General features: G+C 43.5%; 1 protein-coding gene across 1 annotated transcript; it reads left to right on the top strand.

The window, feature by feature from the left end:
* Positions 1 to 1,139: 1,139 nt before the first annotated feature.
* On the top strand, positions 1,140 to 25,296 carry DCAF7 (DDB1 and CUL4 associated factor 7). The gene is made up of 7 exons (XM_079798562.1): positions 1,140 to 1,526; positions 13,609 to 13,767; positions 14,428 to 14,539; positions 14,916 to 15,034; positions 17,942 to 18,151; positions 19,113 to 19,230; positions 20,517 to 25,296. The coding sequence occupies exons 1-7, from the start codon at positions 1,389 to 1,391 to the stop codon at positions 20,687 to 20,689; spliced, it is 1,029 nt and encodes a 342-aa protein (XP_079654688.1). The 5' UTR covers positions 1,140 to 1,388; the 3' UTR covers positions 20,690 to 25,296.

Here is a 25,296-nt window from a genome sequence, read left to right as displayed (position 1 = left end):
TTAGTTCGTGTGTGGATGAATACCTTTTTTGTTGTTGTTGTTAAAAGAAGACAAGGTTCAGCAACAATTTTGTACCTATTTTTCTTTCCTTTAATAAAAACACAAAACTTAAGCACAGAGAAAACTTGTTCACATGAATGGATGGGACAAAACTCTGTTACATACTAGCAGTGTCACTCAGTTCCTTGAATTCTTTCTGAGTTGTCTGATAACAATCACATTATTATTAAAAACTGTATTTAGTGATACATAACAAGTCAGTATAATCCTCCTTTAATTTTGTTGAAAGCAAAGAATCGGAAACCATTTAAATGATAAAGATCTGGACCCTTCTCCATTTCAAACTCAGGACACATAAAAGTAGAGCTTGATTAGCTTTTGCTTGGGGATCTGTGGCGGAAAGGGGATGGTAAGGGATTTTAAAAAACTTAGAGCCAAGCTGGTCGGAAAGCTGCCTTAAGAAAACCAGCCCTAGAATTCCTGGCATTTCTAGACGGACAGGAAAGCGCGGGAAGGCCTGACTGCGTATGGCCTGGCCCAGAGAACACCGGCGGGTCGGTCTGCACACGGCGGGTCCGCTCCCCTCCCGGTTCCAAGGGGGCGTCAGCGTGAGAGAGGAGAGAAAGCGGTTCCCGTTTGGCTCGCCGGACAGCCTGCCAGGCCGCGGGTCTCAGCGCCGCGAAACGCAGCAGGCCCTCGCCTAAGGCAGCATTTTAATTTTCACTCGACAGAGTAGAGAAGCCGCTCGGAATAGCAGCTGCCGAGTGGAAGTCAAAGGAGGTCACACGGGAGGTTTCCTTCTCAGAGACTTGGCCTAGAACTTGGAAGCCTGGCGCGCCACACTCTCGCCTCTAGGCCACCCACGCCCCCATTCACCCGCACTGCGCTGTTATCTCTCTGACTGACATCTTTGTCAGCCAATGACCTTTGGGACTGAGGAAGAGCCTGCCCCCCTGGGATTAAGTGGGACAAGTAATTGGAATGACAAACATTTGCACCAATAGCGAGGAGGTTCCAAAAGCTAAAGGTACACCAGCCAATGAAGAGAAGGAACCGTCTTAAGTGACGTGTCAGGCAGCCAACGCCCGGCGCCACTGTGGGGAACGCGTGGCTTCCGTTCCTGGAGGGCGGAGCAACGTCTCAAACGGAAGCTGATTGTCGTCTGAGCCTAAGCTGGTTTGAAACCGGGGGGTCGGACCCGGCGGCTGTCGTTGTCTGTCGTTGTCTGTCGCTGAGGCCCCGCTTCCGGGCTAGGCCGTCCCTGCCCACCCCGGCCCCGCCTCTCTTGGGACCCTTAGGTCCCAGGCCCGGCTCCCCGCCTGACTCGCGCCCGGCCCGCCGCATCCCGCTGCCGACCCGGCCCGCACTGCGGCCCCGCCGCAGCCACCATGTCCCTGCACGGCAAACGGAAGGAGATCTATAAGTATGAAGCGCCCTGGACCGTCTACGCCATGAACTGGAGCGTGCGTCCTGACAAGCGCTTTCGCCTGGCGCTGGGCAGCTTCGTGGAGGAGTACAACAACAAGGTGGGCCGGGCAGGGGCTCGGAGCCCAGCTGACGGGGAGCGGGCCCCAGGAGCGCCCTTTCCGGGCCGGAGCCCAGACCCCAGGACCCTCCTGCGGACTTGCCTTAGCACCACGGAGCGGTTCCTCTGAGTCTGGTCCTGAGCAGCGGGTTTCGCACTTGTTTCATTTAATCCTGGCAGCATTCCTGTGTAGTCAGGAGTGTAGTGACCCCTTACCCCCATTTTACTGATGGGGAAACTGAGGCACAATGTTGTGACTTGCCGGAGTCAGACAGCTATGTCGTGGCAGAAACAGATCTCAAACTCGAATTTACACCCCAATGCTACGCTATTTAACCACTCCTATCTCCCTCCTCTCCTGCCTCATTGCTTCAGTTGTGGGGCGAAGGAGGAAAGAGGGAGTGATAACTGTGAAGCTCGCGCTTCAGTTGGTGGTCCTTCACTCCTGGCCACACTCGATTTCTATTAGGGCTGTTCCTTGCGCAGACTGCCCCTCCTCCCACTCCCAGCCCCAGGTACTATTCCTGGCTACCCAGGTCCCTCTGCCAGGATTGCCATTGCTGCCTCATAATCTGTCCTTTAAAAAACGGTCTCTTTTTGGAAATCTTGGCCTGTAGCCTTGATCCCACCATTGTTGTCTGAATAGAGAAGGATGACACTTGCCATATCTTTTCTTGGCTTCGTCATACTAATACAGATTTGTAACCTTGAATGGCAAGTATCCATCAATTTGAGAAGCCTTCATAGAAGCCCCGGTAGTAAGGGGGAAGCTTTTAAGCTGGCAGTGCAGCATAAATTTATTTTTGAAAGCTGTTGAGTAAGTCAGTGCGAAGAATTTTCTTTCCTTTACCGCTTCATTTCTTTCTTTTATTATATTCGAGTAAATGTTGTGATGATTAGGGATCAGAGCAATTGAAAGCCTTGGCTAGTGTGTTTAAAGCACTCCTGCTCAATAGGCCGGTGCAAGGGGAAAAAGCCAGGCCGCTGAGGAATGGGTCCTGTCTGACCCATTGACTAGCTGTGGGGAATTGCACATGTCAGTCTTACTATTTCTGACCCACAGCTTGTAGGAAAGGTGAAGGTCCTGTAAAAAACATTTTTGAACATTGTAAGTTTGTTTACAGTTCTTCCGGAGCACAGCTGTTTCTCTAGTGTTATGTTTTAACTTCTTTGGAAACCCCTTTGAGAAACTGATAAAAGCGATGGGCTCTCATTGCCCTGAAGTTACACAAACAGATACCATGGAGTGTGCACACTGATCTTGAAGTCCACCCATTACCCACAGAACCAGAAAGTCCTGAGCGAGACATACCATTCTTTTCTCTGATTCCTCTTTCTTCCTTATTGTGGCCATAGTGGACAGCAGAGCAGGGAATGGAATTCATGGTCCTGATGCTGAAACCATGTTAGTGAAATTAGGAACACTAGAACTATTGTTTAAGAATACATGTTAAAAAAAAAGAGTAAAATAATGTCCTTTAAAGGGTTTGAGTCTTCATACAAATAGATGTTTTTTTCCTTGCAAGCTCTTCCAGAGTTTACTTGAGTAAGCGGTAGAAGTTACATTTTTAAGAAAGACAAACTGAGCCACAGTCTTGCTGGTGGAGTCAGTGGAGTAATTGGTGTCAAACCTCAGTTGCAGGAATTTACCGCAAAGTTTGTCCCTTCATTTAGCAACTGTATAAGAGCTCCTTTGTGCCAGGCACAAAGGCATTGTGGCCTTAGTAGTGTAATGCAAACTAATAATCCCCTTTGTAACGAAATAAGCAGTTAACTATATCTTAACTCACTTATGTGATGGAGGTGATCAGTGTCTTAAAATTATTTTTGTGCCCCCACCAATGTAAGTCAGGGTTTTTAATGTGTTATGTGCACACCATGGACATCTTTGGCAATCTGAAATCAAGAGACCTTTTTTCATAATTATGTTTTCAAATGCATAAAATATATAGGACTAAGAGGGAAACTAGTTACATTGAACTACAGTTATCAAAAACATTTTTTTTTTAAAGCAGTGATATATGACCTGGATGCTGTGGCTCAGTTGGTTGAGTGTCGTCCCATGCACTGAAAGGTCACCAGTTCCATTCCTGGTCAGGGCACATGCCCAGGTTTCGGGTTCGGTCCTCTGTTGGTGCGTACAGGGGGCAACCCATCAATGTTTCTCTCTCCCTCTCCCTTCTCTCTCTCAAATTAATAAAAAAGAAAGTGGTGATATAGTAATATGTACTTTTATATTAGCTCATTAAATTACACCATCCAGTGTAATTATTACTATACTTTTGAAGTAATGGAGGTAAATAGCATTTCAAGATGTTTAACAACTGCAATGTGATATTTTAAAAAACCAGTCATTTATATTTATGACAAAGTCACCGATTCATGCCGCTTTGAAGGAAATGCTGAAGTTCAGCTAAAGGTTAGTGAAAATATGAATGTAAGTTTCCAATTCAAGTTCATGGACCCCAAGTTAAAAAATCCTGCTGTAGAGAATCTCTGCCTAGGGACTGGTGGACGGTAAATACCACTTTAAAGCTCTGATTCTCAGACTTAGTTTTGGGGAAACTTGACATGGAGGTATACCAGATTTCATATTTTGCAGGAATTTAAAAATTACTGGTTGGAATTTTCAGTCCTTTGGTTTCTGCTTGCCCTCGACAATGATTTGCCAGCAAGACAAAATAAATGGACATAGCAAATTAACATTGATGAAAAGCCCAGAAATGGTCTTTTTTACTGTGGAATCATTGACTATAAGAAAACATGGTTATGCTTTTTAAAGTTTGTATTAATGTAATCATGTTTTCCTATAGTAAAATTACTCCAATGTTTCTCACAGCAATGTTTTGAGAAAATTAATTTGTTAGCATTTCAAAAACGACTTGACTTTCAGATGTTCCAACATCAGAATAAATTTGGGAATCATTGCAGAGTAAAGAACAGGATGATGTCAGTCACACCTGGAATAAAAAGTTCCATTATCAGTAATTGTATTTGTTTTTATCCTCACCAAGGATGTATTTTTACTGATTTGAGAGAGAGAGAGAAATGATGTCTGTCTGTCTCTCTCTCTCTCTCTCTCTCTCTCTCTCTCTCTCTCTCTCTCATTCTTTTGCTCATTAATTCAACAGCTATGTATTGAACACATGCATACGTATATGTTTTAGGCATAGTGATGATGCTTGGTAACTGTAGTCTTCATTAGCAGATATGAGATTGGCAGCAATAAAGACAGTGTGTTTTAGTGCATGTAGGTATTTTTGATTGATATTTAGGCTTTTGGAAGTTTTGCAGTGTTCCATCAGTCCCTGGCAAGACTGTCAGGGGAATTGAAAACATAAAGCTCTTCCGGTTTTAACTTCCTCCTTTCTTTTTTTCTAGACAGTGAGAGGACTAATTTCTCCATAGGACCAACTGGATAAAAGTGCTGCTGCTTTATTGCTTTTTGCCATAATTTGCCTCATACAGATAATACTGGAGATGCTATGATTTGAACAAGGAATGAATCCATGTCCTGTAGGTAGTCTGACCTGCCTTGGGCTGCGATGCCTAATTGGTCAGCCTCTGTGCCAGGAGATGAAGAAGTGCTGTGTCAGAATTCATCTCAGAGTGTGACAGGGCAGGCTCTCTACAGACATTGACCAGCAATAGTCAGAAATAGGCTGGAAGGGAGGACAAGTGGAAAAGACCAAGAAAAGCTGCTTTATTCTCTCAGAGTTTTGCTTCAGCTGTTTTTGGTTATATTAACAATTTGGGGAAAATGTTATACTGACTGGAGTGGTATATTGATTTGGATAACTTGGGGCTTTTTTTTGTTGTTGTTGGTGTAAAGTGTTGTGAAGCAACAGTTACAGAAAGAGAGTGGAGATAGGAAATAAAAGAAGTTTAGCAGGAGGATGGGGAAGACTAGGGAGAAAAAGGTAGAGGGGTAACCTAAATGTTGATAATAAGATGATTAAAGTCAGATAATTTTTCCTTATGTTCTGACAAGGATGAGGAAGGATGGCAGTATGAGGAACATCAAATGGGATGGGGCAGTGGTTGGCAAACTCATTAGTCAACAGAGCCAAATATCAATAGTACAACGATTGAAATTTCTTCTGAGAGCCAAATTTTTTTTTTAATGAATCTTTATTGTTCAGATTACAATTGTTTCTCTTTTTTCCCCCCATATCTCCCACCACCCAGTTCCCACCCCCCCTCTGCCCTTACCTCCCCCCCAATGTCCTTATCCATAGGTGTATGATTTTTGTCCAGTCTCTTCCCATACCCCCCACACAGACACCCCTTTCCCCCTGAGAATTATCAATCCATTCCCATTCTATGCCTCTGATTCTATTAAGTTCACCAGTTTATTCTGTTCCTCAGATTTTTAATTCACTTGACTTTTAGATTCACTTGTTGATAGATATGTATTTGTTGTTCATAATTTTTATCTTTCTTCTTCTTTTTCCTCTTTTTAAAGAATACCTTTCAGCATTTCATATAATACTGGTTTGGTGGTTATGAACTCCTTTAGCTTTTTCTTATCTGTGAAGCTCTTTATCTGCCCTTCAATTCTGAATGATAGCTTTGCTGGGTAGAATAGTCTTGGTTGTAGGTTCCTGCTATTCATCACTTTGAATATTTCTTGCCACTCCCGTCTGGCCTGCATGGTTTCTGTTGAGAAATTAGCTGATAATCGTATGGGAGCTCCCTTGTAGGTAACTAACTGTTTTTCTCTTGCTGCTTGTAAGATTCTCTCTTTGTCTTTTGCCCTTGGCATTTTAATTATGATGTGTCTTGGTGTGGTCCTCTTTGGATTCCTCTTGTTTGGGGTTCTGTGTGCTTCCTGGACTTGTAAGTCTATTTCTTTCATCAGGTGGGGGAAGTTTTCATTCATTATTTCTTCAAATAGGTTTTCAGCATCTTGCTCTCTCTCTTCTTCTGGCACCCCCATAATTCTGATGTTGGTTCGCTTGAAGTTGTCCCAGAGGCTTCTTACACTATCTTCAACTTTCTGAATTCTCTTCTCTTCATACTTCTCTGGAGCAGTGTCCTTGGCCTCTTTGTATCCCAAATCTTTGAGTTGATGCTTGCGATCCTCTAGTCTGCTGTTGGGTCTCTGTATAATATTTTTTATCTCAGTCAGTGTATGTTTAATTTCTAGTTGGTCCTTTTTCATATCTTCGAGGGTCTCATTGAATTTATCGGCCTTTTCCATGAAATTCTTGAAAAACCTTATAACCGTGGTTTTGAACTCTATGTCCAGTCGCTTGTTCTCCTCCATTTCTTTGGTTTGTGATCTGTTTCCTTGCCTCCTCATTTCGCTGCTTCCCTGAATTGGTAGGGTAGCTTTGTGTACTAGATGTCCTATTGGTTCAATGGGTCAGCCTCCCAGTTACTTGAGGTGGACACTCTTGGTGTACCCTTGTGTACTGTGTGCCCCCCAGCAGGAGCTACAGCAAGAACTAGTTTTCTCCTCCTTTGCTTGGGCGGTTTTGGAGCAGTCTGACTGGAGCTGCAGTTTATTTGGTTAAGCTGCCACAGAACAAGCCATTTATATGCAAAAGCCGCTGTGTGGAGCCTGGGCGGGTTTGTAGAATGTGCGGGCGGGGTCTCAGGGCGGGGCGGGATCTCAGGGCGTCACTAGGCTGGGGCGTGGCCAACGGCGATGGCTGGCGTCAGCTGTCTCTGCCTTTCCACGTTTCCAAGTCCCTGCGCCCCGCGCTCCAGCGCAGTAAAACAATGATTGCTGGGCGCACCTCTGCAAAAAAGTCACTCTCACTTTCTGACCCGATGGCCGAGAGTCCAGCTTTTCCCCGTAGGTGTCTGGGTCCCCCGCGAGTCCCCAGAAACTGGGTTTCAGAGTGATCGGGAGCTTGTCTCCCTGCGGGTTGAAGAAAAACTGCGCACCCAGTCGCCCGCCGCCAGCCTGATTCGCGCGCCTCCGTACCTCAGCTTTTCAGCGTTTGTGCTCCTTTCTCTCCTTAGTTGTAAATCTTCCACTCAGCCAGCTTTCCCATGGTTCTGGGTGGTAGACGTTTTGTCTTTTAGTTGTATTTTTGAAATTGTTGTTCGAGGCAGCAGATTAGTTGTTTAACCATGCCGCCATCTTGGTTCCTCTGAGAGCCAAATTTTTTAAACTTAAACTTCTTCTAACGCCACTTCTTCAAAATAGACTCGCCCAGGCCGTGGTATTTTGTGGAAGAACCACACTCAAGGGGCCAAAGAGCCGCGCATGTGGCTCGCGAGCCGCAGTTTGCCGACCACGGGGATGGGGAATATGCTGAGAAAGGGTATCTATGGCTGCAGTTTTAAACTCAAAAGAGAACAGTTCTCCAGAATAGGACTTTGATGGGCAAAATCAACAATCCTTTGTTTGGGAGAGTGAAAAGAGGGTACACAGGCTGGCAGCGGGAGCTTCTTCAGACCCCATTTGACACTTTGGGCAAAGGGGGAGCTAAGCTTTACAAGAAGACACATAGATGTGCTATCTTCTCTAGAAGTATTAAATGAGGCAGGTTGAATGAGAGACTAAATTGTGAGCAGCCTGGCAGCTCCTCATCTCTGTTGGCTGGCAGGATGCAAAAGCTTCATGTATTTCTACAAACTTGGGGCATGACTATGACCTCTCTCCCACAGGAACCTTCTTTACATCATCTAGGAAGAACTTGCCTCATACAAAAGGAACAGCACAGTAACTATAGAAAGATATTATAAGAAAGGGAGGAAATGGGAAACCAGTGGCAGGTAAAGTACCCACACTAGAAAAATGTTTTTTTTACCTCAGTTGAAAATCAGTGGCCAGTCCTGCCACCATAAAGTCAAAGAACTTAAGAAAGTAAAAAACTCCAAGCAGAGATACAGGCGATCAGGTAAAATGAGGCATAGTAACAGAAGAAAATGAAGCATCAGCTGGTGCAGCCCAGGGAAATAGTGGAAGAGGAAATAAAAATTACCACGGGATTAAAAGAATAAAAATACCAACTGCTAAAACAAGAGTGAAGGTTAGAGAAGACAGATTGAGAAAATGAAATGGAAATAAATAATTAGAAAGAACATAATAGATGCAGAAAACAAAGCTCTAACTTAGGTATAATTGGTACTGCTGAAGAAGACCAAAGAACAGAGACACAAAAACTCAAATATGCAGTTAAAGAAAACTATAGAAATACAGGTTTGAAGTAATGAGTTCAAACTATACCTCAAGAAAAATTGACACAGAACAATTGGCAACAAAACATTTCTTAGGGAAGTTTCTACATTTTAAGGATGAATAAAGAATGTTTTGGACATCCAGGCAAGACAATCGAGTCCTCTTGAAGAGGGGAAAGCAAAATTAGGCTAGCCCCATTTGACAGAAGATAATAGAGCAATGTGTGCAAGTCGACAACTATTATAGATTGTTCTCTGTAAATACCTGAAAATACACTTAATATGTAAGATTTATATGGGGAAAATGCACTTTTTAAAAGATAACTCAGTTTATAAAAATTGACCATATATATATTTTTAAAGTTTTAATAAGATAAATCAACAGATTGGAAAAAATACTACATATCAATACTTACGGGAAGATGAGGAAACTAAAGCCCAGATATGTTAAGTGATTTACCCAAAGTGATGCTGAAGATAAAAGCAAAGCCAGAGCTGGAATACTATCTGTCTCCAAAGTTTTAAATATATACTGTTGTAAAGAGAGGGGAAAAAATTATGGGAAAATGGTGTCGAAAAACAGTGGGGAACACTTGCTCTATCAAATTAGAATAAGCATACTGGAATTGATATAGCCAGAGGTTGGTGGAACCACATAGAATGTTACAAAGCAGATCTAAATATATGTAGAAGTGTAGTATTTGATAAGATAGTACCTTAATTCCCTGGGTGGGGGGATTAATGAATTGTATGACATAATTGGCTGTCCATCTGGCAGGAAAATTTAAAACCCTCTAATTCATGTCATACATGAAAACCAAATTCCAGGTCAAAAATATCTAAATGTAAATAAAGTCTCACAAACAGTAGGAGAACATTGACTAACAAATTTGTACTGGGGCAGTGGGGATGAGCAGAGGAGAAAACAGTCTGTAAGTCACTCATTAAATCCAGAGTCAACTAAGGAAAGGCTTGACAGATTATAGTACATAAATAAAACATTTCTATATGAAAAAATACGTTGTCAAAATACAGATGATAGCCATTACCAGTTTGGCTCAGTGGATAGAGCATTGGCCTGGGGACTGAAGAGTCCAGGTTCGATTCCAGTCAAGGGCATGTACCTTGGTTGCAGTCACATCCCCAATGGGAGGTGTGCAGGAGGCAGCTGATTGATGTTTCTCTCCCATCGATGTTTCTGGCTCTCTATCCATCTCCCTCTCTGTAAAAAATCAATAAAATGTTAAAAAAAAAAAAAAAAAAAAAGACAGATAATAGGCCAGGGGAAGTATTTCCAAAACATGGCAGACCCAGACCGTAGGGGCTAATTTACTTAATATGATTTAAAAAAAAATGGACAAAGTATAAATAGCCAGCTCCAAGGAGAGGAAAATGCAAGTGGTCAATAAACAAGAAAAGGTACTCAACCTCACAGGTAGTTAAAGGAAATGGGAATTTAAGTTATCGAGATTCTTGTATTGTTGACAGTATAGGGAAATGAGCACGGTACAAGCTAGGTATGTGCCCTGATCGGGATTGAACCCACAACCTTGGAGTATCAGGATGCCCCTCTAACCAACTGAGCCTCCCTGCCAGGACTAAAATTTCTCTTTAAAAAACATTGAAAGAAAATTACAGAGCAGCCATAGACCAAGAAGATACTTGCAAAACACATAACTAGGAACTTGTATCCAGAATATACAAGAACTCTGAAAACTCAAGAAAACAAGGAACCTAGTAAAAAATGAAACTATTCTGTATGATACTATCCTGGTGGGTGTACACACATCATATATTTGTCAAAACCTATAGAATGTACAACACAAAGACTGAACTCTAATGTACTAGGTCAGTGGTCGGCAAACTGCGGCTCTGTTGACTAATGAGTTTGCCGACCACTGTACTAGGTGTACCGGTTAATAATGCGGATTTTTTTCTATAGATGGGGTTACACATATGTTGATATATATGTGATTTGATATGTATACTATTTTGTTGTATTAACAACAAGTTTCAAAACTTCATATGTCAAATTTTCTGAAGGTGTTAACATCATAGATATTTCTATGCTTAAAATGTAGAATTTCGTGCCAAAAAAAGAGCATTTGTGGGAAGTTTTAATTCATTATTTTGAAGAAAAGTGCTAGCAATGGACATTACTTTGAATAAAGCACTTTTGATGTTTTTCTTGAAATTATCGTGTTTTCTTTGGTCACAAAATCCGCATTGTTAACCAGTCAATGATTAATCTGCATTACTGACCGGTTTTTGGTTAATCCACCTTACTAACTGGTTAATGATTAATCTGCATTATTAACCGGTTTAATTATTAACTGGTTAATAATGTGGATTAATCATTAACTGGTGGGTAATGCAGATTAATTATTGACCGGTTAATAATTCGGATTTTGTGATCAAAGAAAACACAATAATTTCAAGAGAAACATCAGAAGTGCTTTATTCAAAGTAATGTCCATTGCTAGCACTTTTCTTCAAAATAATGAATTAAAACTTCCCGCAAATGCTCTTTTTTTGGCACGAAATTCGACATTTTTAAGTGTAAAAATATCTATGATGTTAACACCTTCAGAAAATTTGACATATGAAGTTTTGAAGCTTGTTGTCAATACAACAAAATAGCATACATATCAAAGCGCATACGTATCAACATATGTGGAACCCGATCTATTGAAAAAAATCCGCATCGTTAACCGGTACACTTTAGTAAACTCTGGACTTTGAGTGATAATGATGTATCATTGTAGGTTTGTCCGTTGTAACAAACATACCACTTTATTATGTTGATAGTGGAGAAGGCTGTGCATGTGTGGGAACTCAGTACTTCCTGCCCAATTTTTTTTGTGAATCTAAAAAAAGTCTTTTAAAAGGACAAAAATTTTAACAGACTTCACCAGAGAATAAATACAGGTGGCAGATAAACTCATGCAAAGATGCTCAGTATCATTCGTTGCTAATACACACCTATTAGAATGACTTAAAAAGAAAAGTTGGCAGTACCAAGTGCCGACAAGTATGTGGAGCATATGGAACGCTAATGTGATGCTAGTGGGAATGCAAAATGACAAAGCCACTTAGAAAACAGGTTGCCGGCGTGGCTTAGTTGGTTGGGCGTTGTAGACAAAGTTTTTTAATAAACGTACACTTACATAAACCAGCAATTTTACTCTTAGTTGTCTAACCAAGAAAAAAAATGAAAATTTGCCCCCTCAAAAAACAACCTCATACATAAATGTTTATATCAGTTTACATTAATGGCCTTAAACTAGAAATAACCCAAAAGTTCATCAACTGGATATAGTGTTTCCGTATAATGCAATATTATTCAGCAATAAAAAGAAAACACTACTGTCCTAGCCAGTTTGGTTCAGTGGATAGAGTGTCAGCCCTGGGACTGAAGGGTCCTGGGTTCAAATCCAGTTAAGGGCATGTACCATGGTTGCAAGCTCAATCCCTGGCCCTGGCCGGGGCATGTGCAGGAGGCAACCAATTGGTATGTCTCATATCGATGTTTCTGACTCTCCCTCTCCCTTCCACTCTCTAAAAATCAATGGGGGGAACATATCCTTGGGTAAAGATTAACAACAACAAAAAGAAAACACTACTGATACACACAACATGGATTAATCTCAAGAGCAGCATGGTGCAAGTCAAAAAAGTCTCAATACCGTAATTCCATTTGTACAGTATTACAGAAAAGGCAAACCTATAGGTCAGGGGTTGTTTAGGACTAGGGGTAGAGGATTGACTGCAGAGGAGCCCCAGATAACTTTTTGGGGTGATGCAAGTATTCTATATCTTAATTATCGTGGGGGATGCTAGAGCTTACACAATTGTATACATTTGCAAATACATATTCCAAATCATTGAACTGAACACTTAAAGTTAGTGAAATTTTATTGTATGCGACTGTACCTAAATTAGAAAAAAAAAAAGATAGGTAGATACTTGTATCTAAGAGTGGAGTAAGAGTAACAGGAATTCTGTTTTCTGTTGTATGGTTAGTGCTTATCCTCTCATTATGGATCGTTAGCAAAAATTTTCCATTCCATCTTCCAGTTGCTGGAAATTCATAAGCAAATACACATGGCATTTTCCACTGAGCCTGATTAAGTTTGACAGCAAAGAATGGAAATCAATATTGGCCCAAAATTAACCCTAAGAAAAAGTGACCAGAACCAGGGAACTTCCTCGCAGTAGTTATTTTGTTTGTTTTTGCCAGTAGAGTGGTTTGGATTCTTGAATGCTTGGTGCTTGTTTTTCACACCTTAATGTGTAAACTTGTTACTAGCCAATGTGGGGGAGGGGCCAGTTTGTTCATGAGATGTCACTTTGTTGTATGGAACTGGGGCTGCACAGGGTCTAAATTCGCACAGCACTTCAAGACCAGTAACTGAACCACACATTATCAAATGCCTCAGGGTTGTGGGGGAAGGTGTAACCTGCTGGGCAGGTAATACAGTTCTGTGGGTCAAAAGTGCAGGATTTGGCCTGGCCTGTATTGCTCAGTGGTTGAGCATCAGCCTATGAACCAGGAGGTCACAGTTTGATTCCTGGTCAGGGCACATGCCCGGTTGCAGGCTTGATCCCCAGGAGGGGACATGCAGGAGGCAGCTGATAAATGATTCTCTCTCATCATTGACGTTTCTATCTCCCTTCCTTTCTGAAGTAAATTATATATATATATATATATATAACTTTTTTTTTTTAAGTGTAGGATTTGGAGTCTGAAAACCTGTCTTCAAGTTTTGTCTCTGCCTCTTACTAGCTTTGCAGTCTTGACTGTAAACCAACCCTTCGAGTCTGGGTTTCCTCTTTGAGAAATGGGATAGTTGGACTAGATGTCCTCTCTGTAATAGTTCTTGACCCTGCAGTCACTTCCCAGGAATCTGATGTCTTTGACACAGCTCAATTTTGTTGTGTTACAGGTTCAGCTTGTTGGTTTAGATGAAGAGAGTTCGGAGTTTATTTGCCGAAACACCTTTGACCATCCATACCCCACCACAAAGCTCATGTGGATCCCGGACACAAAAGGCGTCTATCCAGACCTACTGGCAACAAGTGGTGACTATCTCCGTGTGTGGAGGGTAAGCAGGTGCTGTTTCAGCTGTTACCAGCAGCATGGAGTCACAGAACAGGCTGGGGTTGGAGGCAGCCGGTGTCATTGCCACGGGGGAGAAACAAATGCTAGCGGATCTGAAATGACCTTGTTTGACTCAGCAGATTTCCTGGTAGACCTAGCCAAGATTCCTGGAAGTCCCTGCTGCTGGCCACAGCCAGCCCTGGAAATCCAAGGCTCAGCTAACCTGATAGAACCTTTTGTGGGGGTGGAGATACTTGAGGCCTCTTGTTCTGTTTACAGTCAAGATACTTTTGAGTAAATTAAACAGACTACTGGGCCACTGATTCTAGTCAAGTATGCGTGTGGATTATGGAGTTGGTGAGCTTCACCTCCCCTCTCAGCTGAGCTAATCAGCATTGGCGTCTCCTGGCCTGGAGGTGTAGTAAGTGCCCAGCCAGGCAAGGTGAGAAGACCTCTCCTCTAGAAAAATTGGGAAAACAAGCTAGGCAGGGGAAAAGCTTGTAGAGAAGTAACATTCAGGGAATTCCTCTGGGTTTTATTACTCTTTATGGTAAAAATGTCCCCCCGCCATATCTTATATTTACTAAGATATTGTCTAAAGGGGACTTAAAAGTTTTTTGGGAAAATGACTGGCTGATTTTTTTTTTCTTCATTGTTCTTTTAGGTTGGTGAGACGGAGACCCGGCTGGAATGTTTGCTAAATAATAACAAAAACTCAGATTTCTGTGCTCCTCTGACCTCCTTTGACTGGAATGAAGTGGATCCTTATCTTTTAGGTAAGGGAGTGAGGGGGTGTAGATTACAGTTTGAAGAAGCAAAGATATGTTTTCTCAGATTTAACCAGGGGCTTGAGGTACAGGCATCATCCTAGAATGGGACCAAGCGAGAAAGAGACTAGATAGGGAATGTGATTCATTCCTCATATGGAATCAAGCTTCCCATGGGTGTATGGTTTGTCTCCAGTCAGAGCCTAAGGTCCTAGAATAAGGATTGAACACTTGACTCTTTGGGGCTCTCCTGGTACCCTCCCTGTGCTAGGAAGTGTTTGTGGCACGTGGTCTCCTGTGCTGAACTGGTGAGTAGGCACAAGGAGAGCAGCTTGCCTGGGAACCTCACTCCTGTCAGCTACTGACGTGCACTGATTGTTTCCAGGTACCTCCAGCATTGATACAACTTGTACCATCTGGGGGCTGGAGACAGGGCAGGTGTTGGGGCGAGTGAATCTCGTGTCTGGCCATGTGAAGACCCAACTGATTGCCCATGATAAAGAGGTAATGATGCTGTCCCTCTCTGCTTTCTGTGCCTTCAGTGTGGTCAGATTGTCTTGTCTGCTCACTGTTTTGCAAATGATGTGGAAAATCATAATGCTAACATTGTGTCTGAATTGAAAATAGTAATGTGTCAAGAGTGGAAACAACGCTATTGTAAAGGAATGTGTTTTTTAACTGATATAAACAACTTGTCCTATAGTAATTTTTCTTTTCATGCCAAAGAATGCTGTTGTTTTTTTTTAACAATGAACTCTCTTATAGACAAACTTGGACCTGATGTTATTAAAAATGAATCTTAGAGTAGCACTTACCTTGAAATATATTTGCTTTTGAGAGGGAGAGGCAGGAAGAGAGAAATTTCCTGGCTGTGAAACCTAGTTAATCAATTTTTCTCTAAACTTGTTTCATGAAATTCTAGTATGTTCACTTAATACTTAAAACTGTTTGGAATTGAATATGGTTTATCTTGATGGTTATGTTTCTCCTGTGTTTATTGCAAAAGCCACAGGGAGCTCTTTGTGGCTGCATTTTAATCAAAGCATTCTCATGAGTGATTTTGGAAAATGGTCCTAAATCTTTTCCTCCCAGAGCTGCTGCATGCACCTAGTTCTCTGATTTCCTGTGGCAGTGTTTCCTTTTCTCTTCTACCTTTCCCTGCATAGCAAGGAATATTAATATCTGTACAGATAAAAAGGATGACTTGACTTTAGGTCAGAAACTTGAGGTGATCCACAGAATGGGAGGTTGGTGACCAGGTTATCATTCTTAGTAAGGGGTTGTTGTTTGGCTTTCTGTGCTCCTAAGGGTAAGATCTGTTACAAGACTGCTGGCCTGGGCTGCTGCTGAGCCAAGGGACAAAGGAAGAGTTTGTCCTGCAGAGAGGACCAGTAAGGGACTTCTGGAAACCCAGTTGACATCAAGTGGAACAGGTTGCTACATTTTAGTTATGTGACAATGTAGTCTGCTGTTCTCTGTCAGGGTCCGGTTCAGAAAACCAGAACTATTCTAAGTATGTAAACAGAGGGGATTTAACCCAGAGGATTGCTTACACAGACGTGGCAATCTAGAGAATAGGAGCAGTGAGGCAATATAGAGCAGCGGTCACCAACCTTTCGGATCTCACGGACCACCAGTGGCCCACAGACCACCGGTTGGCGACCGCTGATGTAGAGAATAGGAGCAGCAAGGATTGGTACTGCCCACAGGCCAGAAGGGCCAAGGGAAGAGGCAGAGTTACTGGAGTCCAGGGGCTGAGTTTACCTGGCAAAAGCTAGAGCCATGGAGGGGACACAGTCATTGCCAGAGATGCTTCAGGGAACAGAGAGAGGGGAGGAGAAACCCCTTAGCCTCTCCCTACCGGAGGGCAAGGCCAGGACCAGCAAACAGGCCCTAGCCTTGAAGAAATGAACCTGAGTAGAGTTGCTCTGAGAGAAACAGTGATACCTCCCAGCACCTATGGCTTTTCTCAGCCCACCTCTCACTATCAAAGTAAAGACGTGTTTGGGGGCTCCTGTTGCTGCCTGGCAGGTTCGTGTAGAGGAGGGTAGCATATATGTGGGTTGTCATCTCCCCTTGGTTTATAATGAAATATACTGGTGGAGCCCCGATGAAGAAGCAGTCAGTTAAAGCTGAGAGAGCTTTACACACTCGGTCACATTGCCCACACCACCTTGTTGCTTAGTGATGCTGCTGTGGAGTCCCTGTTCTTTCGGTTACTGAGAGCCGGCCCCCTGGGGTGCTCACATTGATAAACATGCCCCTACCCTCAGGCAGGACAGAGCCTTGAGCTGCAGGGCCTCCTTGTGGTGACTGCCCAGTTCCTTTTGAATCATTTCTACTGTAGAAAGAGAAGTGTAATTTCTTCATAGTCGGAGAAGAAGGAATTTGTGAGGTTGAATAGAACTAGATGCTCGTTTCGCAGTGTCCCTTGGCAGGCAGAACCTCAAGAAGGTGGAACCATGGTACTTAGTGAGAGTCAATCATGTCTCTCCAGAAGTCAGCTGTTGTTAATTTGACCCCAGAAATGGGTTTTGTTTTTCCTTTCATTTTTTTTTCTTTTTCAGTTTGTCTCTCTTCTCTCTGCTTGTCTGGCTCTGGCTTTGTCTCTCTCTGTCCTTTTTTTTCTCTGAAGTTCTCTGTTGCTCTCTGCCTCTGTTTTCTCATAGACAGTAGTGGTGTGCAGCGTTTGCAGCAAGTAATAAATGCAGAAAACAGTGATTCAAAATCTAAACCATTTATGAATGCAGACCAACTAGGAGAAGAAACAACAAGTCCTGGGATAAGGAGTGAAAACTCTCTTTGCAAATATAGGAATGCCTCCCATGGTATAAATCTGCTTTACTTCTCTCTTGGGAATGAGTCTCAGGTCCAGGTTTCACAGCAGAACTAGCTTGGCTAAATGGCCACAGGAGGGTTACTTCCACCTCTCTAAACTATGATCTTGGCCTCATTGTGGTTATGGATCTGCCTCTGACCCCACACAAATGGAAGCCATCAAGGTTCAGGAAATCAATGTCTCAATCTTGTATCATGATAGAAGACCACCACTGTCTCTGGCTTGAGCTTAGCCTGTCTAAGCATATGGAATACTTGCTCAGAACTCCGTGTGCTCTGATGGTCAGCAGGGTATGTGCTCTTTGTTTATCATAGGGGTTGGAGGAAGAAGACTTTGAAAGCAGGACTGTGGGAAGAAGCCAGCCAATTTCTATAGCAGAATGATCTTCACTCTTTGGAAAGTCACTGATTTTAGAGCTCTCAGGTTCCAGACTTTGCAGACATTGTTTGGTTTTATTTCTCTCTTCCTGTGTTATAAACAGGGGTTTAGATGACCTAGGGATAGCAGATTTCCTGCTATGGAAAAGGAGGTAATGGATCGGAATCTGGCTGAAGTGTTTTATTCCCCAACAGGTCTATGATATCGCATTTAGCCGGGCTGGCGGTGGTAGGGACATGTTTGCCTCTGTGGGTGCTGATGGCTCAGTGCGGATGTTTGACCTCCGCCATCTAGAACACAGCACCATCATTTATGAAGACCCACAGCATCACCCACTGCTTCGCCTCTGCTGGAACAAGCAGGACCCTAACTACCTGGCCACTATGGCCATGGATGGAATGGAGGTGAGCACCCTGTTTCAGGCTAGCATGGGCCTTGCAACCTAACTGTGGCACTACTTAGTATATCTAGAACAGTGGTTCTCAACTGGTGGCACTTTTCTCCCAGTGGATTTTTGAAAATGTCTGGAGATAGTTTGATTAACCCAGCTCAGGAGGGGAGGGGGTGGAGGAAGGGGTGGGTGCTACCGGCATCTAGTGGGTAGAGGCCAGGGATGCTGCTGAACCTCCTACAATGCACAGGGCAAAGAGTTATCTGACCCAGAATGTCAGGAGTGCTGAGATTAAGAAAACCTGATCCAGAATAAGCACAATGTGTTAAAAACTTTAATGCTTGAAGAGTTGGGGTTGGTGTCAAGAAAAGCGATATCTAAAAAGTAAACCAAATCATACGTGCTTACGAGGCTAAGTAAGAAGCAGTTTCCCCCTCTCCCCTCTGTAGTCAGGATAGATTCTTCCAGATTTAGCAAACAGACATGGAAATGGCAACTCTCTGTAGCCTCTTACTTGATACAAGCAGTAAATTGTGGGTAGAGACAGTGCAGTTACTAACTTTGTTTTGGTGAAGCCAACACCTCAGAATCCTTACATTCTGAATTCTGCTTTGGGGGCAGAGGGTGCTGTCACTCTGTCCCACTGAGCACGCACAGAATCTTAGCATACACATCTAACGGACTTGGTGCTTTATCCAGATTCATGTTACCTACTCCTGCTTCTCCCCTTCCATATCAGTCTAAAGACCTTGTATTGCTTTAGATATAGACTATAAACTACCTGTGTCTTCTTTTTTCCTTTTTCTTCAATCCAGTAGCTACTTTTGGGACAGAGACCCTCTGTATCTAATAATCTTTAAATCCACAAATGAGGAAATTATTATTTAAAAATTTTGTTTTCTTTTGTGTAGTGTCTTTTTTTTTTTTCTCTTACACTCTGAAGTCCCTGGGCCTTTTCCTTGTTATTTCTGCAGGTAGTGATTCTGGATGTGCGAGTTCCGTGCACGCCTGTTGCAAGGTTAAACAACCACCGAGCATGCGTCAATGGCATTGCGTGGGCCCCACATTCATCCTGTCACATTTGCACTGCAGGTAAACATGGTGGGGCAGGGGCAGTATGTGGCAGGAGAGGTAAGGAGATTTTTCTTGTTTCCTTAGAATTGTAACCCTTACTATTTCCTGAGGGTAGTTTGAGAGATTTACCAAAGTAACTCAATTGAGAGCTTCTCTACACTTGTGAACGCGAAGCAGTCCAATTTCCCAAATGCGCTTGTACTCTCAGAGCATCTTCCATGTGCTGTTTTCATCATGTGTCAGTTACAGGCTGTGTCACTGATATGTCTACCCCTGAAATCTAGGTTGACACAGAGGACTTGGATCCATGAATGTGAAGGAGAGGGGCAGTCTGTCGTAGACGTAACAGAGTCTTTGGGACTGCCAAGATTGACATCTCCCTTAGGAGATATAATGAACCTACAGGAGCTCTGGATGCATTGAAGGGCCCTGTGTAGCCTGGTCTGGTCATTGGTGTGTGACCTGTAGTTTTCACATCTCCGTTTGCCCACATGAGCCTAGCCAATTAGGGTTTAGTTTATTCAGCTCCCCTGTGTATAAAAGACAGGCTTGTCCTAGCTGGTTTGGCTCAATGAATAGAGCGTCGGCCTGCAATTGAAGGGTCCCAGGTTTGATTCCAGCCAAGGGCACATGCCTGGGTTGCAGGCTCGATCCCCAGTGGGGGGCATGCAGGGGGCAGCCAATCAATGATTCTCTCTCATCATTGATGTTTCTATCTCTCTCTCCCTCTCCCTCTCTAAAATCAATAAATTTTTTTTTTTTTTTTAAAAGACAGGCTTTCACATTAAGATAGGCTGATGGGATTAGAAGACACTGATATTGAAGGTCCTTGCCTTGCTTTTTCTTCTCTTAGACTAAGAACTTACTATTTCGATTATAAAAGTAACATGATAGACATTACAGATCACTTAGGAACTAGAAAAAAGTAAACTTAATTCATAACCTTGCCATCCTTATCTCATCCCTTCATCCTTTCCTGGTGTGTGCTATAGGATGAGAGATGCCCACCAGGTCCCATTCTATCGCCTACCTCCAATGCAGTGAACACAGCCCTGGGACAGCCAGAGGCTAGCTTTGAGTCCTGGCTCTGCCACTCACTGGCTCCATTGCTCTGTGGTTTTGGGCAAGTCCTTTAAATTTCCGAATCTCGGTTTTCTCATCTATAAAATGGGGGCTTAAAATCTTTGTCACTGGGTTTTGGTGAGCAAATGTTTTGTAACCTGACCACCAGCACCACCAAATGTAGGGATCATTATCCTCTTTGCCTGAGTTGTGACCTTGCTTCTGCCTTTCTCTGTCACCAGCGGATGACCATCAGGCTCTCATCTGGGACATTCAGCAAATGCCCCGGGCCATCGAGGACCCTATCCTGGCCTACACAGCTGAGGGAGAGATCAACAACGTGCAGTGGGCATCGACTCAGCCCGACTGGATCGCCATCTGCTACAACAACTGCCTGGAGATACTCAGAGTGTAGTGTTGGAGGCGCCATGTTCATGAGGCTTTCGTGTTTCCCGCCTCTGCCCCACCCCAAAGTAAGAAGAAACATGTTTCCAGTGGCCAGTGTGTCTTTCATTGCTTTGCACCCACTGTTACCAGAAGCTGCTCTAGGAGTTCCTGGCCAGTCATCCCATTGCTCTCTGTGCTACACTCAGGGCTGTGTGGCACCTCCTCAGCCCAGGGCTGAGTTTTAAGATTTTCTCTCCTTCTTCTTTAGTTCCTCTATTAAAAATTTCTGTATATTAGTTTGTCAGCCGTTGTGTTAATAAGCATTACAAACACTGGCTGTGTTTGTATTCATCTGCCCCAGATGTCTCTGTCTGTTGCCCAAGGCAGCAATCTGTGTCCATGTCCGTGTTAGCACTTAAGTGGGAACAAATACCAATTTGAAGTTGTCTTTCCTCCTATTACCAATGTCTGTAACAAATTTCAACTTTGTATATTTTTTATCTATCAGGCTAATTTTTTTATGAAAAGAATTTTACTCTCTGGTTTCTTCCTTTGTTTCATAGTCCTCCCTGATAGCATCTTCCTCTCCTCCCTCAGTGCCCAAACCTGGCACTAGGCCCTTGACCCCATGAGCAGTTTGCCTTCTTGCATCACTGCCTGAGCAGAACAGACCTGACTGGGAGTCCCAAACCGCCTTGGTGCTCTGAAGTCAGCCAGCTTTCACACCTTTTTTCAGTCTGGCTCTTCTCAAGGGCATACTGGGCTCCAAAACACACGTGTGAAGCCTTCTGTTTCTCGCCAAAGTACCTCTGTCCAACCCCACTGGGACCTATTGGGAACGTGCTAGAGCTGAAATAGGCTGATTGGGGCACCTGACTTGAGGGGAATAGTTTCAGGAAAGCTGAGCCTAGAGCATATTTCCAGTACATAGTTTCAGAGTCTGTTTTTCCCTCCAAAGGGAAATTCTGTTTCATGTCTTGAATGATGGACAAGAATGATCTATAAGTTGAACTTCGGTATCTGTTTGTTTAGTTAACTGTGACTGGTGGTATATCAGCCACTCTTTGGATTGAGAGCTCTGAGGTGAGAGACTCCAGCTTGAGAGGCACACAATCTGTGCATCTAACCCTGAACAAGGTCTCTGTTAGAGTATGGGAGACTGTCAGCTCTTGTAAGGGAGGCCATCCTGATTTCAGGCCATCAAGTAAATCGTTGAGAACCCAGGGTCAGCCAGTTAAGAGCTCCAGTTTAAGTTTGAGCAGTATTTGAACTTGTAGCCTGCAGGGGTCTGTTTCCATTATGTGAATGAGTTCCATGGAGGGGCTTGGATGTCACTGGTAGTAGGCTGAGTTTGGGACACGCTCAGAGCCTGGGCGGGAGTCTGCCCGGTTCATCTTGCTCTGCCCAGTGGCTGAAGGTTTCTAAGATCCTGAGAGTAGCAAACCATCAGGTTGATGATTTTGTCCACTTAGGCTCTCACCTGCTCTTGAAAAACAAGACAGCTTTGTTCTTCTGAGCCCTTTGAACCCTTTGGTTGAGTCTTCCTTTTCAGAAGCAGATGTATTTTTATCCCCAAAGCTCTTTGCTTTACTACACGGGGGCTGTCCCAAAGTAAAAGGCTCTTTTGTTAGAGTATTTTCCTTTCTACCTTTTTACTTTTTTATTCTGGTTTGAGGGCTCTTTGGCTACTCAGCTGCTTGAGGTTTACTCTCCTGCATTTACCAGATTTGCAGCGTGTCATTTGGAGATGTGAAGTGAGCAGTTCTTGGTCAGAACCCTTCTTTGCTTGTAGTTATGTTTGATGACTCCAGGGCCCTTCTCTCAAGGGTCGCAAGTCTAAATTGATGGCTGTTTGCTCTAGGAGGCCATCAGTTCCTTCTTGTGAAAAAGGGTCTGAAATGGAGATCAGAATGGAAGAGAGAGCTGGTCCTGCTGAGGCAGGGCTTAACTGCTGAGATCTGATTTAAGATCCCTTCCCTGATCTGCACCTAAGTCTAGTCTGAATGGTGAGATTTGTACAACTAGAATTCAAAAACAACCTGGAGGAAAATAATTAGTTAATAGTAATTAGAATATATTTGGGTAAAGTTGCTATTTATTCTGGAAATCTACAGCTTTTGATTTTTGCCCCCTTGCCCCGTGGACTCCTTCCTAGCCCTATCACTGTCCTTAGGCCCCACAGTGCAGTCCTGACATCCCACCTGGGGCCTGGGTGAGACTCCCACGCTTCCTGAGCAAACACTCACAGTTGCTGGGATGCTGGGATTTGGAAATCCTGGTTCTCACCCTCTATGCCACAGGCCAAATGGCCTCATGTCTGAGGAGGGGATTTCTGCAGTTTCAGGAGTGAGAAAGCCTTTTAGCCAGCCATGTTCCAGGAAGCAGAGATCTGTTGTAGTTTCAAGAGCAAGTGTCTGTTTAGTTTGTTTAGATTCTCAAATTGACAGCCAGAGAGCATGGTGGGGGGCTCTAGATCTGCTCTCCTCGAGAGGGAGAAGAGCAGCTGCCAGGACTTCACTGGAAAGGCCACACACCCTTCCGGGCTCTTGCTCTGGTGACCCTTTGGCTTGTTCGCGGCCCCTGAGCTGAAGCTGCCTTTGTTTGTCTCGTCTCCTCTGAGGGGAGAGGAGGAAGTGCTGAATAAATTAGGCCTCAGGTTCCACACATACAGCTGGTGAATGGGCACAAGCCTTCAAGAGCTTGAGTGCTTACACTCTGGAGAGTTGAACCCTCTCCTTCCAGGTAGGAATCGGGCTGCAAGATGAGGACTTGAAGATGGAAGATATTTGATAATGAAGTGAGAATTTCTTATCAGAACCAGGATTGGCTCTCAGAGAACTGGTTAAGATTTGGGGAGAAACAGAAAACATTGAGACTTCTGCAAGGTTTTGATGATAGTTGTGGCTGAAATTTTAGGAGGCGATTTAGGATGTGGGAGAAAATCAATGGTAAGTGTTGCTTTAGATCAAAGGAGAAAGTATTAGAGGGCAGTAATGGCCTGAGGTGAGGAAGTATTCAGCCTGCTGTGTGGCATGGAGTGAGACTGTCAGGGACCATTCATCGGGTATCTGTGATACTGGGTAACGGGGACAGGATGACAGCTCAGAGCAGTAGAGCCCCTCCCTGCAGCAGTGCAGTGATAATGTGATGTTTGCTGGTAGAAATCCTCAGGTCTTGGGAGTCCCGTGATTGTTCGAGACCATGGCTCTTCTTGGATGTAGGTTTGTAGAGAGTTGAAGAAGCAGAGGTTGTAAACAGTCATGCTGAATTTCCCCACGCCTCCCTTTTCTCTTACCCTTCTCTTCCCACTCCCTTTCCACTGTAGAACTTTCTCCCTGCTGCAACCTGGGCCTTAAATTCCTAGGCTGTGCAGAAGCTGCAAGGTTTTTCAAACATGGCAGTGCCAGCCCAGTACCATCTCTCCACCTTCCCCAGTTTGAGAATTTGGCAGTTCCTTCAACTGCCTGGCTTGGGGTAAGAGACCATCGAAGTAGAAGTCTCAAAGCAGACTCCCCTTTACGGTCTGCACTTCAGGATGAGGAAGGTGCATCATGCTTGGCACTTCAGTCGAGTTTTCCCTGGGAGGAAAGCTGAGCTGAGCAGTCACTATGAACTCGGGGCCGGGCTCTCTAAGAATTGTCTTTTCTGTACTAGCTGAACTAGCTACTGAGAAAGTCTCATGTTGCAGAGCCTTGCCCACCTCCCCCATCTGCACCCTTTTCTTCTCCCACAGTTGTCATTGCTGCTAATGGTCAAAGGCAAATGTATGGGCCAGGTTCTCTCAGGCTACTTTCTGGATGTTATTTTTTAAATATGGGACATGCAGGTGCCTTTCCAAAGAGGCTTGGACTGGTATTAAAAACCAGAAACAAATAAGCTAATGGAAGTATGAACTCAAGAAGAAAGATGTTGGCAGTCTGTGTAACAGCTGGAAAACTTTAAGTGCCCACCTTTGGGACAAGTGAGTGAATATGAACTTGTGATATCTGCTATTTAAAAGAAATGTTCTCACCTTGGGTTGATTGTGTACAGTATGTTATGAAACTTGTTGAGCTAAAGCTTTGACTTGCTTGAGTCGAGTATGAATCATTTGCTTTGGTTCCTGTGTATTTTATGATCCCCCTGTCAGTGACTTTCCATCCCTCCTCCCCCTAGTGTGAATTTGTAGCATGATTGTACAAACCTCTCTGTAGAAATGGAGATTTCTTGTTCTCTGAAATGTTACGCTCTAGCCAATCAATCTAGCCTAGTGTGTCTGGACTTACTTTCTTATTATATATTTAAACTTTTCCTCTATACTATGGATTTTGTGGCATCCTATGGTCAGGTGGAGAGGAAGCTGCCCCTTACACAACTGTACTGTAACTACTTTTCTTTTTAAGAAATTATTTTCCCAGGACTGATTGTACACAGGGCTTATAATAAAATTTTAACACTGTGCTGTGAAACCACAATGGTAAATCCCCACTGACGGCTATTTCAAAGGCACCTGAAAGTGGAGTGTTATGTCTATGACTTTATTTCTTGCTTCCTGAGTATATTAAACCTAATTTTTGCCCTTTCATTCTGTTTCAGCCTCCTGTATAAGACCGTATTTTCTGCCCATCATACTTTGTAATAAAACTTGAACATGTA

Source organism: Cnephaeus nilssonii (genome assembly GCF_951640355.1).
Source record: "Cnephaeus nilssonii genome assembly, chromosome: 19".
Lineage (NCBI taxonomy): Eukaryota > Metazoa > Chordata > Mammalia > Chiroptera > Vespertilionidae > Cnephaeus > Cnephaeus nilssonii.
This window is presented reverse-complemented; position numbering and strand designations above follow the sequence as displayed.